This window comes from Falco punctatus (assembly GCF_963210335.1).
Source record: "Falco punctatus genome assembly, chromosome: 3".
NCBI lineage: Eukaryota > Metazoa > Chordata > Aves > Falconiformes > Falconidae > Falco > Falco punctatus.
Genome location: NC_137582.1, coordinates 114,455,535 through 114,473,052, shown reverse-complemented (window position 1 = coordinate 114,473,052; position 17,518 = coordinate 114,455,535). Strand labels below are relative to the sequence as shown.

The following is a 17,518-nucleotide window of genomic DNA, read 5'->3' as shown; positions in this document are numbered from 1 at the left end:
CGGGGAAAAAAAAAACGGGCTTCCTTCCTCCTGTCCCCAAACTGCATCTCTGTCTGCTCTTGCAGTGAATTAAACTGGCTTGCAAAGTGCTTCAGTAGGCCTAAAGGGAGAACGGTGGGGAGGCTGCCTTCCCTTCTCGGTGGCAGAGAGCTGCTGGGCTGGCTCGGATGGCTGTGAAACCTCAGTGCTGACCCCCCAGCCCTTCTCATGCCCCTGCTGCCGTGCTGAGGGTCGGTGCGCTGGAGCAAAGCCCATCGCCCAGGGAGGCAGTGGGAGCCGGGGGGGGTCTTGCCTAGGAGGGGAAAAACTTACTAGTCCCGAAGGTGCTGTCGTTAAGACTGAAGATTTGCATGATGTAACCTGCCCCGATTCCTGTAATCGACCCTTCTTTCTTTTTTATTACATCCTTTATTAAATGAAGTCTCGAGAATGACTTGAAGGGCTTTAAAAATTAATACTATTACCTTGCTCACCCAAGCTGCTGCTCTGGGTCCCAGGTCATGCCTTTAAGTCTGGTAACTCGTTCCGGAGCGAGATCCCAGCCCTGTAGTGCGCCCATGCGATACTTGTTTCGTCTGCTGTTTTTTTTTTTTGCTTGAGATGTCTCAATTGCAACTTGGGTGATGTGGGGCTTTCAGCCTGCGCAGGAGGAGAGGAGGGACAACCAGGAGCCGGACAGCGGAGACCTCGGGGGCAAGGACGGAGGGGAAGCGAAGGAAGAGTGTGCCAAGCCGGAGCCAAAACAAGAGACTCCGGAGACCAAGGCAGACAAGGATTTGAAAGCTGCCCAGAAAGCAGTAAAAAGACACAGAAACATGTACTGCAAAGTCGTCTTGCTGGATGACACCATTTTTGAGTGCGCCGTGGATGTAAGTACTTCTGCGGTTTGTTTCTGCTTCTCTTTTCCCTCTCCCTTCTCCTCCCCTTGAAAAAATCACCACAAACAATGTAATAGGGGCCTAATTTGCTGCCAGTGAATTACATGACAGGCTTTACTGCAGAACAATCTTGCTGTAAGCTATAACAACTTATTTACCATGTTGTAAAAACCTCTGGGTGCCTAGGAATCTCTCTCTTTTTTTTTTTTTTTCTTTCTAAAATTGTTTTACGATTTCCAGGGTGACTTGCTTTGCAAAGGTGGGGGAAAGTTTAAAAAAAAAAAAAAAGAAGGAGAAAAAAGAGCGAAAGTTACCTTACTTGCTGTTCATCTTCTCTCATTGGTATCCCAGACTAGAATTTAGGTTGTGTTAGGTTGGGATTGCCTAATATCTCTTTGCCCCTTTCCTTTAAATAAATAGGGTTGTCAGATTGATTTGTGCTTTTCTATTCACCCAGGGTACCTCTGCCTATCAGGCTGCTGGCTAACATAACTCCTGGAGCTTGGATGTAAAGAAAAACACGCTGTGTTTAGCCTGCAGTTGAATATATTTGCAGTAAACAATTTAAAATTATTATGTTGCCTTACAGCGCTGCAACCCCCTTCATCTGAGAGCTTTTCTTCCGCTTTGTTTTGTGCGTTCTCTCACAGGGCTGTTTTGCTGTCAGGGCAATAAAAAGCTAGCAGAAATCCCCATTTCAGTATCGAAGTGCTTGTGCGGAATATTAATCATCTGGTACTTGCCATCTGAGCGTAGTTCCATCAGCTTGTTTTTCCCCAGTCCCGCTGGCTAAATGGGCCAGGCGAGGGTATCTGGGCACAGGGTGCCTTGTGAAAGCGGTTACCTTGGGTGATCCTGGGCAAGTAGGTCAGCGCCGGCCGTTTGTGTAACGGCATCGCTGCTGCCGCTGCCTGGGATCAGCCGGGAGCATCACCGCCCTGCCTGCCTCCCCCCTTGCTGGGGCTGCTGGTGTGTGCAGCCCCCGAGAGGCAGCTGTTCCCCGAAAATGGGGGTGGGCAGGTTGCCCCCGTGGCTCTGCGCCAGCCTGCTGCAGTGGTGCCTCCAGACACCGGCAGGCGGCTGCTGGTGGTTGGTGGTGCGGTGGGTCCTGGCCCGAGCAGGACGTTAGAGGTCTCTTTCTGTAAGTCCAGAGGGTCACGGAGAGGGTTAGGGGGACTGCTGTGTTAGTGAGACCCTCTCGAGTTGACAGGTACCCTTGGGTTTAACGGCAACATACTCCTACTCTAGCATTTTGAGGATTTATTAAGGCTTAATTGGGATGGAATTGCAAAGGTGTAGGGCAAAGACCAGCACAAACGCCTTTATCCAAGAAGAAATGATTTCAGGCATCCTTTCCAGTCGACAGCCATGGAAAGTTTTGAATTTCCATGTGTCTGTAAGTGCCAATTCCTTGAGAAATACCCAGGCTGGCCGTGCGCCGTGTTACCTATGGACTCACAGCGTGCGCACTGAGGACCTTACAGCTGAAGGACGGGAATAAAACAAGGCTTGGATCGGTTGCCATGCAGAGATGACTAAAAGGAGAGATGTGGGCACAAGTGATGCATTAGTAAAGCTTATCTTGCGTCACTGGAACTGCACTTTTCTTTTTAGCAAAGCCTCCGATAGATGTAGCTGCTTCTGGTTACCATAGTTCTGTGCCTCAGGGGTGTTTTCCTTCATGCTTTTGGACTAAAAGGGTGTCTGTTCCTCGGGCCAGTTCACTTCTTCAGGATTTGGAGGTGGGGAGGAGGGGGAAAAGAGGAGATAGGAAAAAAAAAAAGTGTTATTTCTGGAGGCAGGGAGCTGTGTGCTAAGCAGCTTTTGGTGCGTAAGGCAAAACTGGAGATGCTGGGTTTCATCAGCAGGTCGGGCGGGTGAAAAGGCTGCGGAGACGATGGTCTTGGGTTCTGAGCTGCTCTTCCTGTTGTGAACCCGGTAAAGTCAGGTTGCCCCCAAATGGGAGACTTCAGCTGTGGGTTGGAGCAGCAGTCTCATACCCTGCATTGATCATCTTTTGACGAATGCCTGCTCGTCGGAGCGCCTGGCCCTGGGGGGTGTCAGTGCGGTGGATGTACCTTGGGGAGGGAAAACTGTATGAATCCTTGGTGTTTGTTGAGCCGTGTTGAGAAGCTCAGCTTTGGAGGGTGGGTGGGTGGGTGGGGGTGGTAGACATAGGGCTGGCGGTAGCAGAGAGACCCACTGCAGTTCCCAGTGCTTCTCTGGTCTCATGTTTTATGCCCGATGCTCTTTCCTATAAGGGGTACTTGCTCAGAAGCGTCCAGGAGATCTGCTTTGGAGCTGATCAGGACTTTTCCCTCTTCTAGACAGTGAACAGTGTGGTTTGATGCCATGCCCTTGTCCCCTCTCCCATGAACAAGGGCAGGCAAAAACCAGCCCGTCCTACATACAGAATTTCTTTCTGTCTATTTGCAGAAACACGCCAAGGGGCAGGATCTACTTAAAAAAGTCTGTGACCACCTCAATCTCCTGGAAGAAGACTACTTTGGTTTGGCCATATGGGACACACCAACCTCCAGGGTAAGTGTTGAGTGATGTTCTGCACCTCGGGTGGTTCAGCTCTTTCAAAAGATAAGATCTTCTTAAAACTCCTTTCAGTCTCCTCCCCAAAAAAAGGAGTAAGAGGGTCATCACAGAGGCAGAATTTGTAAATGCATGGTTACAGAGGGTGGGTTTTAGTTAGAGCGCTACGTGAGTGTGGATCTTCACCTGGAGAAAATTCATTGTATTAGTTTACTGCAAAACGATGCTGTTTTGTAAAGCTGTAGCTCCCGAAGTCAGGCTGCCCTGGTGCTGGTGTCAGCGTCGGCAAGGTTTGGTCGGGGCTGTCCAGAGCAGTTTTGAGTCGAGGCTTTGACACCTTTGAGCTCTTCATACCAAAACTCTTACTCATACGGTTTCAGTTTAAGGTTTTTGTTTGCTTAGACTCAAGCAGTGTCTTATCTTTTAAACCCTTGGTTACGCTTTAACTCAAACAATTATTCGAGCTGTCTCCTGAAGCTAGCCAAAAGTGTGCTAAACTGAAATCAGGGGCCGCTTTTATGTCCTTTAGACCAGTTACGTTAGTCCACACTGACTGGTCCAGTGCTTCACCTGCAGTTACTGTGGCTGACGGGTGTGTGTCACTAAGTACTTAATAACTGCAAGTGTGAATTTTTAACACACAGGCGAAATAACAGCCCATCGCTGTGTGGGGCGGGTGGAGTTGTGTCTCGGCTGTGTTTTGCTGTCTCTGGTATCTTGCTGTTCTCTTGGATGTGAAATTTGCTTCCATGAGTGTTGGCTTTTTTTACTTTAGGAGTTTGTTGCGCTTGCAGAGGGAGGGATAGGTGTACTTTTAGATCCAATTAACAGCAAAAAGTTTAGCTGGAGCAGCTCAGCTTCTCACACGCGTGCTGTGTGTAGCTCACCGCTGCATCTCCCAGACCCCCGGGACTTGCTCTTCTCATGTCCAGGCGTGCTGGTGTCGATTCTTCTGAAAGCAAAAGCATGCACCTCCTTCCCTTCCAGCCGACAAGGGCGAAGAGGTTTTGCAGCTTTTTAACTAAGGACTGAAACCAGACAGTTTTGTCAGGTTTGTGTCCCAGAGCTGAGAGCTGAGGAAGGTAAAGCCACTGTGCTTGCGTTTAGCTCCAGTGCAGAGTGGAGGCTCTGATGGGAGAAAACACCATTTTGGTTTTTTTTTTTTTCGAGGGGGGAATCTTTCTGGTTGTGTTTCATTGAACTTTGAAATCTGAAGCCCGATCTCTCTCCTGCTGTAATTTTGAACAAGACCCGACATCGAGTTCCTGATTCACAGGTAGAAATGATCTTAACAGGAGAGCAGCCGGTGAGCTTCGGCACCTCACCTGCAGCTGTGCGGAGCAGGCGGAGACGCACGTGTGTTTTCCTGGACAGGGAAGAGTTGCCTGCGGCATTTCCCACCTTGATATTTAGGAAATACACCTTCCTGGGGACGGGCGGTTTCCCACGTGGGAATAGCAGAGGGTGACAGTGGGAGCAGGAGGTGGTGACAGTGGACGGAGCAGCTGGTCGGCACTGGCGGAGCTCGACGCTCACGCTGCTCTGAAAGGGAGGATTGTTCCCCACCGATTCGTGATGGAGCGTGGATAAAAGTGCTGTTAATTGCTGTGCCCGTCATTGTCTGCAGGATCAGGCAGGGTGAGTGCCGAGGATGCATGACTGCACCCTGGGCTTGGCTGCCTGCAATCCAGCCGTTACCGCTGCAGTAACGAGCGGTCGTGGCACCGGCGTGGACTGCTTAAAACAGTGGCCCTAAAAAGACAGCAAGAGGCACATCTACCTTTCAAACGGCTTTTGTATCCCCAGTTTTGTAGTTAGAGGGGGCAAGCGTATAAAAAGATAAGATTAAATGTAAGTATCGCTGTCTCTCTGCCATGAAGTTACGTGTCCTGGTCAAGACAGATTAGCTTGGGGGATTCAATGAGTTAATTCCTTCACCTTGGGAGACCTGGTCGTCCAAATCCTGCTCAGGGCTTGTGAAAATGAAGAAGGTGATTTAATGCAGCCTCTCCAGGAGGGCTGTTAGCACCACGCTGTTGCTTTCAGTGGGGCAGACCCTGACCTGTGCAAAGGGAAAGGCTCAGACTTGACGTGCTGGGAGTTGCTCAGACCGTGCTGGCAAAAGCAGGAGTTGTTATTCGAGGCTTATGTTGCACCACCATCCCACAAACCCCAAATTACAGAGGAGGGGAAAAAAAGGATGTATTTCTAAATTTGTAGCTGAGATAATTACTAGAAACTTGAGTCATACTTAAAAGAGATGGAGTTTATGTCACACTCCTGTAAAAGAATCCAGCCTTCCCCAGCAATTGGATGCTTTCACTCGTATTTCAGTCATTAGGTTGTTAAAAACCATAACTAATAATAGCAAGTCTTGGCAATCTTTGCTCTGAATAGGGAAGGTATGGAGACAGGGTGCTTAAAATGAATGCAGACATCCCATTTGCCTATTTTTAAAGGTTCTGGAGGAAAAAAAAAAAAGGTATTGCACAAAAGTCCAGCCCCTTGTAGCTGGAAGTGGTTGCAACCATACCTGCTGCTATGTGAGCCCTAATAGGCCTTTTTTTATTTTATTTTTTATTTTCTCCTCCTGTTCCTTGTGCCTCCCCTGTGGTACCTGGTAGGTGAAGGTTTGGCAGTGCACCCACCGAGACCACAGACTGGAGTAAAAGTTGCGAAAAAATGCACTGTCTCTCCAGTTTCCATGGCTGTGTTCATGTCAAATATTGTCTTTTTGCTGTATTTTTAGCAATTTGCAGTTTTCTGTGATGTTTCTGGAACGTCTGTTAAACTGTGAATGTTTTTATCCTCTTACAGACGTGGCTGGATCCTGCCAAAGAAATAAAAAAACAGGTTCACGGTAAGTAGATCGAATGTATCGTGTGGTGGGTGAGGGTGGTTTCTCCCCCTTCCCTAAATAAACGTGGCTCTGGGGGACCCGAGGGTGGGTGAGGGTTCAAGTGAGGGTGTCTGGCAGGGATCAGCACAAGTTCGAGCAGTCTGTGCATCCTTTCTCTTCTTCTTAAGTACTTAGTGATGCTCTAGAATTAGGGAAAAAAATGTCATTTCCTTGGGAAAACATAGCTTGGGGTGTGTTTGCCCTCTGCAAACCCACGCTGTCCTTGCTACCATGTGATGCTGAAACACGAGATCTGCTCCCAGTTGGAGGATGGGGAGATAGGTGTCACTAGGAACCATTTAAATCTCAGATGAGATTGGGAGAGCAGATTTTTATGCTGTAGCAAGGTTTTATGGACATTGAAGCTGTTTGGGGGTCCAAATAGGGGTACTGGAACGATAAATGGCTCGAGTAGTGTCAGGGCAAATACCAGATGCTCTCCAAAGTTCTGTTTTACGGTTTGCTAGCGCTGAATTAGTGCAAGATGAGGGCAGTAAGCAAGTTAAATAAATTTTAGAAGCTTTTGTCTTCTCTCAGGAGCAAGCTGACTGCTTTGAAAGTAAAATACTGTTTTACATATGCTTTTGTGGAGGTGCAGAGAACAAAGTGTGTCACTGAGTACAGACTGGGGGGAAATGCTGCAGGGCCAGGGAGCAGGAGAAGCTCCTGCTCTCACCAACTTCTCTTTGAATCGATAGCAGGATGTGTGTAAAAGGCATGAGCTGCTCCAGCCGTGCCGGTAAAATTCAGCTAATAAGTGTAATGAGCAACCTGCTATGGAATCTGGGCCCCTGAGATGGGTTAAATGGCAAATTATTTGATTTTACTTGAACATAATGTACGCATGCAATGTGTGTCGGTTGAGGTAACCTCTGCTACCTCACATGTTGTCTTGGGAGTAACTTGTTTTGAACTGCGTGCAATGAAAACAACATGCCTTGTGTTTAATCCCAGTTATGGCGTTGCATAAGAAGTAAATCCATGAATGCTGCGTCCTTCCTCTTCCCTGTTTGAGATTGCGATAAACCTCTGAGCAAGTTAAGCGCAGGGGTATCTCCTCTTTCTGAGATAAATATTATTCTGAACTAGTGTTAAAGGACACAGCAGGGGGGAGTTATAACTATGAAAATTACTTTTGAGTGCTTAATGGGTCAGTCAGGACTGTTTTCTGTGGGTAGATGGGATTATTTAAAAAAAAAAAAAGTCACTCCTTCAGCTGTGTCACCTAGGCTGTCCATACCACGTATAACACCAGTTCTGGGTGCGATTAGGTGGATTCTCGCTCCAGTTGATGCCTGTAACAGTGCTGGTACGAGGTTTGCAGCGAGCTGTGTTAAAGCATTTAGGTCTGGACTTGTAAAGCTCTTCCCGTCTCGGCGCTTGCTGGTTTCACCCAGGGGTTGGTGCTGGTGTGGTGCCGAGTTTGAGCAGCAGTCTGACCACCCGACCGATGCGTTGGGCTGCCAGGCGGCTTGGCCCATCTGCTCTGTATGAGAAACTGGAAAATTGGGTCAAGTGATAAAACAATACTGATTTATTAACTTGTAGCCTGGCCTCTCTTCGTGAATCCTATTTTTTAATCAATGAAAAAATGTGTAATTTAGCCTCTTAGCAATGAATTTAATTTTTTCCACAAGTTGTGGTTTATTCCTGTATGTTTGCCTGCCCTGTTCTGTTTTCTCCTGCAAATGAAATTGTACCTTACACCGTCTGTTAAGCAGCAGCTCGCTGTCTGAGCGAGTAGTATTAAAATCAGTATCGTGATCTGCTGGCTGTGTTTTGAAGGTCGGATGGGACATTCCCCGCTGTTTTTGTAAGAAGTGACTCTCGCAAAGCTGCTCGGGTGTGTTTCATTTTCTCAGCCTCTTCTTTGCCATTGCAGGCGGCCCCTGGGATTTTACCTTCAATGTCAAGTTTTATCCACCGGACCCTGCGCAGCTGACGGAGGACATAACCAGGTGAATTAACCTGCTGCCAGCCAGGGAGCTCACTCAGCAAAGCAGTGGATGTTGGATCTGTAATGTTTGGGTAGTTTTCCATCCTTCAGCAAGGAGATCAGATGTCTTAGCGGATTGCAAGGTTTTTCGTTTGGTTGGTTTTAGTGGATGTGCGGGATGTTCCCGCTCTCCACTGAAGTCCACGTGTGTAGAGCAGTGTCATTTATAATCCTGGCATGCGTGTGTTTGTGTGGAAAAGTAAATTTTTACTTAAAACCGGGATTTTCTGATGAGAAGTGTCCTCTGCTCCATTTGCAGAGTGAAGGTGACTTTAAAATCCTCCTGTCCTCCACACTGTTTACTGTGGGAATATTACCCCATCAGTAAAAATACAAGTAGGAATTAGAAACGAGCATCATTCTGCATTCATCAGTGGCATGAAAAAAGAGACACAGTTTGATCCTCAAGTTTCTTAAGTTTCTCTGTGTTCTCTGTAAATAGTATTTTGCTCCCCCCTCCCCCAGGTATTACTTGTGTCTTCAGCTTAGACAAGACATCATTACGGGGCGGCTGCCCTGTTCCTTTGCGACTTTGGCTCTGCTGGGTTCGTACACGGTCCAGTCTGAGTTGGGAGACTACGATCCTGATCTGCACAGCCCGGATTACATCAGTGAATTTAAATTGGCCCCAAACCAGACAAAAGAGCTCGAAGAGAAGGTTGTGGAGCTTCATAAGACATACAGGTGAGGTGCAGCGGCTGGAGGACTTGTTCCTGCACAGCAGCCTGAAATAATGGGAATAACGGGGCTTTCTGGTATTTTCCCCATGTCTGTTGTACACTTTGAGTTTCCTACTGCACCAATTTTTTTTTATGTTGGCAGCCAAAGCTTTAGCAGTAAGGTGTGAATTTTCAGCTACAGAGAGTATCAGCTTTTTTTAAAAGATCTGATACTTTATAACAAAATCTTTCTAGAAGCTGGAATTCTTTTTTTCCTGCATGAAGAGCTGTTTTTAGAGAGCAGATGCAAAGTCTTGCGATTATTTATTAACAGGTGCTCTTTTTCAATAGTAGGGCTGTGAAAGTGGGTTTTATTTCATGTGAAAAAACAGTGTTTGCTTGTTGCAACCTTGTCCTTTGCCTTTTTTAAAATATATTTGCTTGGGGATTTATGTAATTTTTGGATTGGAGTCTGGTTGGAGGAGATCTCATCTCTTTGTACGCGCTGTAGCCTCCAGCGTGTTTGGGGTTTTCTGCTGCCACGTTTCATGAGTAACGCTTTCTAACATGGAAATGTTCCAGGTGTTGCAAGAGCTATACACCTGCAGTTAGGCTGTCCTCCTCGGGTGACCTGGGCAGATGTGTCTTGGGTTGAAGGACTCCTGGGAGAGTCCCCCTGGCACCAGGTTGAAGGGTGACAGCAACCCAACCTCTTCCTCATCTTATTTTGAGCTTATTTCATTGATGCTCTGGAGTGCTTGGGTTGCAGCAGCTGTGTGGAGCCGTGCGCCGGAGAGCAGCCCGCTGGCAGCTGCTGCGCCCTCCTGGAATTACATTTGGGTTTTAGTGGGGGTGAAAATAATAATAAAAAAAAAAAGCGCCCATAAACCCGCTTAGCAATATGGAGGCCTTCAGCCGGCAGCCCCTTGAGCTGTGAAAAGCTGCAGGCTGATGCGCTGGCGAGAAGGGAGCGAGGAGGAGCGTGGCAGGCAGGCAGGGAAGGGTGTCCGTGCGACCAGAGCCGCAATTAACACCTCGCTCAGCCCCGCAAATCAATACTTGGAATTGATTCCCCTCCATTTGCGCCGAGAGGAGAGGAAATGAGGGAAAATAAGTACTGGGCTGCTGACAAGCTTCATGACTTGAAGTCAAAGGCCATTAGCTGCCCTAGAAGTGGCAGAGCACGTTGCTGAATTATTCATGGCTTCATTAGAAGGATACTTCAAGGTATAGGATGTAGTTATATTTAATCTGCTAGCATGTGCGAGAGGAAGCAGCATGTACTCGTTTAATTTCTGGTCTGTATTCTGTGAACATTCAACTGTCAGGGAGTTTTCAGTGGGAAAGCTCTGCTAAACCACACTCTGCCTCTCACTACTTCATTTGCAAAGCACCAGGCACGTGTCGGAGGTGGCAACTGCTCCGGGGGTCTTTCCTAGAGGATTGTCCTCACAGTTGTCTTTGTCTGCCCTGTCTCCCACCACTAACAGCTCTATTTACCTTGCAGACGAGGTGCATGCAAGTGCTCAGTAAAAGGAAGACGTCAAATCAGGGAACAAAATGAAATGTATCCAGCTGAATCCTCTCCCAACAGGGCTGTTAGATGCACCTCACCCACCAGAAACTTAATAACAAGGGCACTTCAGTAACCTTGATAAATAGCCTCCATTATGAGGATGCTGCTGTTCAGTGAGGTTGTGTTGCATTGCCCCTCCCGCAGACAGGGTACCATCTGCTCCCAGAAAATGTCTCATTCATCTGGCCTGCTCCAGCAGGAATCGCTGCTGCGTGGGCTCAGCTCTCCGGGCGTTTGGTTGGGAGAACAACAGCTGGGTTTGGGGAGGTCTGGAGGCAGGAGGTCTGGGAGGATGGTGCATGTCATCCTTTGCCTTCGCCTGGATCGGTGTTTCTTCCTCTGGATCGAGTCTTGTGCCCCTTCTTGCACTTCCTCACTTTCTTCCCTCGTGTCTGTACAGCTCCACAGGTGTAAAGCACGTCTGTTTTATGAAGATGTCTCAAAGCACAAATTCGTGCGTTCAGAGTAATTGAATAATTCATCGTCTGGGCACAAATTTGTACTGAAAGCAAAAGAAGATCTTAGCAAGTAAATGGTTTTGTGAAGTCTGGTCTGTCTCCTAAAAGCCACGTTAGGGGAATACTAAAAGCCACAGTTATTAGGGGAATACCAAACCCTTTCTCTCTTTCCCCAGATCCATGACTCCAGCCCAAGCAGACCTGGAATTTCTTGAGAATGCAAAAAAGCTGTCGATGTATGGAGTTGACCTTCACCAAGCCAAGGTGAGAATCAGCATGTGTTCACCCGCCTGTGGATTTTGTAATTTGATTATCCTTCCCTTGCAGGAGCAAATTTACCTATTGCAGGAGGCTCCCTTTGAAAGATGTGGGAAGTATGGGAACACAGACACACAACAGAAATGCCTCGAGCATTCTTGCAAGAGAAGTGACTCTCCCTGATTGCTTATTATTTATATATATCAGGAAGCTTTACAAAGCTGCTGGTGTAGACGGGTCCTTGCTCTGAGGAAGGTGGAACGTAAGGCTCTGACCCGGCAGCGTGAGCCACTGCACTTGGGGAGATGCAGGATGGATGCTAGATGAGCCCTTTGGGCAAGCAACATCGCAGGAGAGATGGGCAGGAGGGAGGAGGTTGTAAGAGAAATGCCGGGGAGAAGCGAGCCCGCTCTTGGCTGCGCAGGGAGCTGAAGTCTGGGTGGTTGGAGATGGGCTGCGGGGGAGAGCGGAGCGGTCACTTGGAAGGCAGACGTTCACCTGGAACTCGTAACCCTGACACTGCTTAAATCCTCACCTGCTTTCCCAGGACTTGGAAGGAGTGGATATCACTCTGGGAGTCTGTTCCAGTGGCCTTCTTGTTTACAAAGATAAACTGAGAATCAACCGCTTCCCTTGGCCCAAAGTCCTGAAGATTTCTTACAAACGCAGCAGCTTCTTTATTAAGATTCGGCCAGGAGAGGTACGTCCTGGCTTCTTTGTGCTTGTGTCGTCTTTAATTGCCTTCTGATTATCACCAGTGTGTGTGCTTCACTAAAACACGGTGAGGGGAGGGAGCAGGCTTTTCTCCTAGTGAGCATCCTACGCTCCGTCAGGTTCCTGCTCTGCCCGGGTGTTCCGACCTCGCTGGAGCTGTAAAGCAGCAGATGAGGGTCTGAACGCGTGTCACCCAGCACCACCAGTGGGTGACGATCGGTCTGAACGCGTGTCACCCAGCACCACCAGCGGTGACGATCTGAACGCGTGTCACCCAGCACCACCTCCTGGCACTGCTTGGGATTCCCAGCATCCAGGGGAAACCTGTGGGAAGCACACCCGTTGAAAGTGGGAGAGGACTAACTCCTTTTTTAGAAGCAGGACACAAGACAAAGGCTCTTCATCTTGCTTTTATTTTTATTTTTTAAAAAAAAAATTAAAAAACCCAGACACATACCTTTTCAGTAAGACTGCAGCAGGCAGGGGGTGGCTGCCCCGACACTGCCTCTTGTGAACGGGGAGATCCCCAGAGCAGACTGGGCACTGGAGAGACGGTGGGGAGAGAGGCTGTAGTGGGGCTCTGCCTCTTTCCTTCTCCTCTTCCTCCTCCTGCTTCAGCTGCCGTCACCCAGCCTTGCAGGAAGGTCCCTTTGCCATCCCGTCCAGCAGCTGGGCAGTATGATGGGGCAAATGGTTCTGAACGGTTGCAAAACCCACAGCACGCTCCTCTGCAGAGGCCGGCACATCCCAAGGGATGGCTTGTGGCCAAGCACCGTGTGTTCTCAGACCCGAGCTCCTCCCGCACATTGTGGAGTGAGTTGCGCTGCTCTTGGGCTAGGCCAGCAGCTTGTACTGCAGCAGAACAGGTCGATGGACTGGGCGCTGCACTCCTGCCACGTTTATTTCGTGCTGTACTTAAGTCTCTGTATTTTCTGCAGCAAGAACAGTATGAAAGTACAATTGGGTTCAAGCTACCAAGTTACCGGGCAGCGAAGAAGCTGTGGAAAGTATGTGTTGAACATCACACGTTTTTCAGGTTGGTTTTCTAAACGGTAGGCTCACCTTGAATAACTAATGCTTTAGATTAGCTGCTGAAAATGAGCACTCCTTCGGTGTTCCTTAGGGTTTCACAAAAATTGGAGTGAAATGGTTGCAGTGACATCAAGTGTTTATATTGTGATAAATTTTAGGTAGCTTCTGCTTCAGAATATATGTAAGACAGGGGTCTTCCAGCTTATGTAGATGTGGGGCTTGTTGTTAGTGCCTGTTGTTTTGTTAATCAAGTGTATGCAAGAGGCTTCTTTAATTTGTATTTTAATTTCTCTTTACCTGCCACTTCCTAGATCTGGAGGTATGATTTTTAAATTGTGCATGTGGTTTTCAGGCTGACTTCCACTGAGGCCATCCCGAAGAGCAGGTTCCTGGCACTGGGCTCCAAGTTCCGCTACAGCGGCCGGACGCAGGCACAGACGAGGCAGGCGAGTGCCTTAATCGACCGACCTGCTCCCCAGTTCGAGCGGACGGCAAGTAAGCGAGCCTCCAGGAGCCTCGATGGAGGTGAGTGTCTGGTGCCTTTTCCCTCTCCGTGGCTGGATTCAGGAGGATGCTGAGATATTCCTTAAATATCACTTAAATTCCCTGCTCTTTTTTTTTTTTTTTTTTTTTCCCCTTAAAAAAAGCACATAATTTCTCACTTTAATACAAGACCCAGACATAAACCACAAACCAACAGTAGTCCCAACAAGAACTGACTGACGAAAAGGATGTAGGTGGGTGCCAAAGGCTTATGGCAAAGTTCTGGTTGTAAAGATACATCCTTATTCAATCTCAGTGCCTTTTGCTTTTAGCACATCGGGAGTTAAGCTATTCTAGGATTTTTTTTGTTTAATGTAGCTTCTTAAATTACATCGTTTTCCTTGAGGGGGAGATTTTTTGCTACAACTTTTCAAAACTTCTTCAACAGCTGATAAAGTGATGCTAGTGTTGCAACTTGGTGGCATATCAGTCAGGTGGGTTTGTCCCTGGCATTTTTAAAAAAGCTGGCTAGGAGCAGGCTAGAAGTGGTGAGGCATGGAAGGGGGAGTGCCTAAGTTTGCTCCTTTTGATCAGGATCATGAGGTGCTTGTAAAATTAGGATCTGAGGAAAGGGCAGCATCCCTTTGCACCGAGAGGATCCAGGGAGAGAGGAACATCCCTTTGCACCGAGAGGATCCAGGGAGAGAGGAACATCCCTTTGCACCGAGAGGACCCAGGGAGAGGGGGGCATCCCTTTGCACCGAGAGGATCCAGGGAGAGGGGGGCATCCCTTTGCATTGAGAGGATCCAGGGAGAGGGGGGCATCCCTTTGCACCGAGAGGATCCAGGGAGAGAGGGGCATCCCTTTGCATTGAGAGGACCCAGGGAGAGGGGGGCATCCCTTTGCATTGAGAGGATCCAGGGAGAGGGGGGCATCCCTTTGCACCGAGAGGATCCAGGGAGAGAGGGGCATCCCTTTGCATTGAGAGGATCCAGGGAGAGGGGGGCATCCCTTTGCACCGAGAGGATCCAGGGAGAGGGGGGCATCCCTTTGCACCGAGAGGATCCAGGGAGAGGGGGGCATCCCTTTGCACCGAGAGGATCCAGGGAGAGAGGGGCATCCCTTTGCATTGAGAGGATCCAGGGAGAGGGGGGCATCCCTTTGCACCGAGAGGATCCAGGGAGAGGGGGGCATCCCTTTGCACCGAGAGGATCCAGGGAGAGGGGGGCATCCCTTTGCACTGAGAGGATCCAGGGAGAGGGGGGCATCCCTTTGCACCGAGAGGATCCAGGGAGAGGGGGGCATCCCTTTGCACCAAGGTTACCAGAGGGAGCAGGAGCAGCGTTGCTTTGAGCCCTGAGGTTGTGCAGCCACCCGGGAGGGAACAGCACCCGGTGGCCAGCAGCAGCCAGGCTGCCCCTGCTCCTGCTGTGGGTTTACAGGGCTGAGCAACACCCCAAGCCTGGGCTTTATGCCTCGGGGCCGGGAGGGGAAGGGCTGCTTGGTCTGAGCTCGGTACTGCAGCAAAGCAAGAAGCCAGCTCACCTGCAGTCTGGGCGTGCGATGTTACCTAGGCGCCGTACAGCGAGGCGAGGGGACTGGCACTGTTGGTTGCCCCTTGGCCATGCCCTGTAGACTCTTACGACCCCAGATGATTAGAGAAATCCCTGCTGCAATCCCACACCCAGATGCCAGAGCTTGGAAAAGAGCAGCCTGTGAACGTAACGCTTCTGTCCCCATTGAAGTCTGCAGCCTTTTTCCATCTGCTGTGTGGGCAGTTGTTAACATGTGCCCCATTTCTTCAGCTAAACGTGCGACTCAAAAAGTTGAGTTCAGAGCCGTAGAGGAAGAGAAGCAGGAGGAGGTGGTGGTGGTTGAGGTTCCTGAACCAAAACCCGCGGATCAGATCCGAGAGAAGCCAGGTATAGCTGTGGTGGTGGCTACAACTCTGCAGCACCTTTCCTATCCTTCATATGCTTGTTCCTGACAATTCAAAGTTTCACCAAATCTGGCGGCTTTTTTCTTTTCTTTGCAAGAAGAGTTTCACAGTCAGAGGACAGACAGCCCAGCAGAGCTCCAGCTCTGGGAGACTCATTAAGTTTCCACCTTGCACCTCGTTAGACTGCAATTCCTGCAGGGAGGTGGGGAAAAAGTAAGGATGTGCTGGCACTTGTGAACTGTCTCCTTATTAAATTTGGGTGTTTTTGTAAATGTGGATTAGGAAACTTTAAAGTTTGATCTTGAGACTTCTTGTATATCTGAAATTCTTCACCCCGGGACCAGCTTGCCATTTTTAAAGGCCGTTCTGGGGTTTTTTGGGGGTTTGAGAAATGCCACCTATTTTGCTACATGGAGCTTATATTTCTCTTAAGATAAGTACTGTTAATAAATTTTAATAGGTATTGATGCCTTTAAGAGGTGTGTAGGTACAACAGCATATTTGAATAGTAATAAGCGTATCACAGCAGCAGTGTTGTCAAATATTTGCAGTCTTCATCACTTAAATAGCGAATGCCTGTGGTGCATTAGGGCTGGAGATAATTCATATGCAAATGCGTTGTGTACTGCTCCGCTTCCCTTCTTCCACCCTGAATTTTTCACAGCACATTTCTGACGCTACTGTTTTTCTGGTATGAATGTAGATCAAGCTTTCACAAAGTAGTGTGGCAGACTGTCTCCTCACCACTGCCTTGCCTTGAATTCTCGCTAGTCAGCATCACCTGGTAGGGGAGATAAAAACAGAAGGTGGAGAGTTTAAGATGCCCGGGTAGATAGCTCTCTGTCTTAATTTTTAGATTTGAAGTTGATCACTCAAGTACATTTAATTAAAGCTGCTAGTTTTTATATAGTTCTTTGTCTAGAGGAGCCTGGGAGTGTTTTCCCTGTGTTTTACCAGCCAGCACCTGCGTCTCTCCAGAGCTGGCAGGCAGAGCCCGTCCCAGTACCGCACTGGAGAGCCATTCATGTGTCCCCACGTATCCCTGCCCAGGCTAGGGGCACAGCCGGCTCGTGGCAGCCTGTTCCCCCGCTCATCCAGTGCCCTGTTGGGCCTGGCAGTGCTAGACAGGCTGATACGCAATTGTATGTTGGAAAATTGCTGTTAAACTGCCTGGTTTAAAAACCTCCTTGCTATTCTCAGCTGCTGCCCTGCAGAGGCATCTCCTCTCGCTCTTTCCTCTGCTGTGGTGCCCGTTGTGTGTCCCTGTGGTTCTCCAGCTGCTCTGTTAACACCTGCAAACCTCTTTTTAGCCAAACAAGCTCTTGAAACTTTTGAAATGAAACCCATTGCAGAGGAGGAAGAGGAGGAGGAGAAGGTAGAGATGGTTAAGGTTCCTGTTGCCAAGCCAAAGTTCCTGGAGCCGTTGCAGACGTGGTCAGGTACAGCCACAGCGGCATTTGGCATCGGTGTGGCGCCAGCGGTCACCCGTGCTGTGACCTGCTGCTGGGTTGGAGTGATGCAGTGCTGTAGGACAGAGGTTGCATCGTTTGCGGTGGTGCTCATTGCCATTAAAATCACACCCAGCTTTGCAAGTGTGCTGTAATGCGTGAGCGCTGCTTTATCGGGGTGTGCCTCCGGGTGAGACGAGGAGGTGCCGTGCCTTGGCTGTGCGCCTGCGTGTTGAAATGAGTGTGCAGTGGCCTCTTAACACTCCTCTGTTCCTGTCCCTTCTCGTAAGGTTCATTCCCCTGAGCTGTAGGAATGTGTGGTGCCTGAAAATCAGGTTGTGTGCTGCGGGACTGCTGGAGGTCACCTGTGCTCTGCTTTATTTCTTCGCTTGTGAGCCTGCTGCTTCCCTCCTTGGGGAGGGGTTTCAGAGCAACTCCACTGCTGCAGACAGATCCACCCTAATCGTAATTAAAAGCAGACTTGGTTAGTCATTGCAGGAAGAGGAGATTGAAGCCGTGGAGGGAGGTAACTGAGGGCTTCACCTGTTTTCTTGATTATTATGAAAACCACTAAACCAGCCCCTGCACTCGGATGGACGTTGTCCCACGGGATGGGCTGCAGCAAGGGGGACA

General features: G+C 48.9%; 1 protein-coding gene across 29 annotated transcripts in view; it reads left to right on the top strand.

Annotated features, from left to right (window-relative positions):
* EPB41 (erythrocyte membrane protein band 4.1) overlaps positions 1-17,518 on the top strand; it is a 96,133-nt gene that overhangs the window by 47,213 nt on the left and 31,402 nt on the right. For 17 of the 29 annotated variants that reach the window (XM_080379079.1, XM_080379090.1, XM_080379078.1 and 14 more), the window contains 11 exons: positions 639-869; positions 3,315-3,419; positions 6,240-6,282; positions 8,204-8,279; positions 8,783-9,001; positions 11,187-11,274; positions 11,816-11,968; positions 12,921-13,018; positions 13,367-13,539; positions 15,304-15,420; positions 16,748-16,876. In XM_080379079.1, coding sequence (XP_080235205.1) covers positions 639-869; positions 3,315-3,419; positions 6,240-6,282; positions 8,204-8,279; positions 8,783-9,001; positions 11,187-11,274; positions 11,816-11,968; positions 12,921-13,018; positions 13,367-13,539; positions 15,304-15,420; positions 16,748-16,876 — 1,432 coding nt within the window. Of the gene's footprint in view, positions 1-600; positions 870-3,314; positions 3,420-6,239; positions 6,283-8,203; positions 8,280-8,782; positions 9,002-11,186; positions 11,275-11,815; positions 11,969-12,920; positions 13,019-13,366; positions 13,540-15,303; positions 15,421-16,747; positions 16,877-17,518 lie in introns of all 29 variants that reach the window. The other 12 variants (XM_080379094.1, XM_080379093.1, XM_080379082.1 and 9 more) reach the window with 3 other exon arrangements.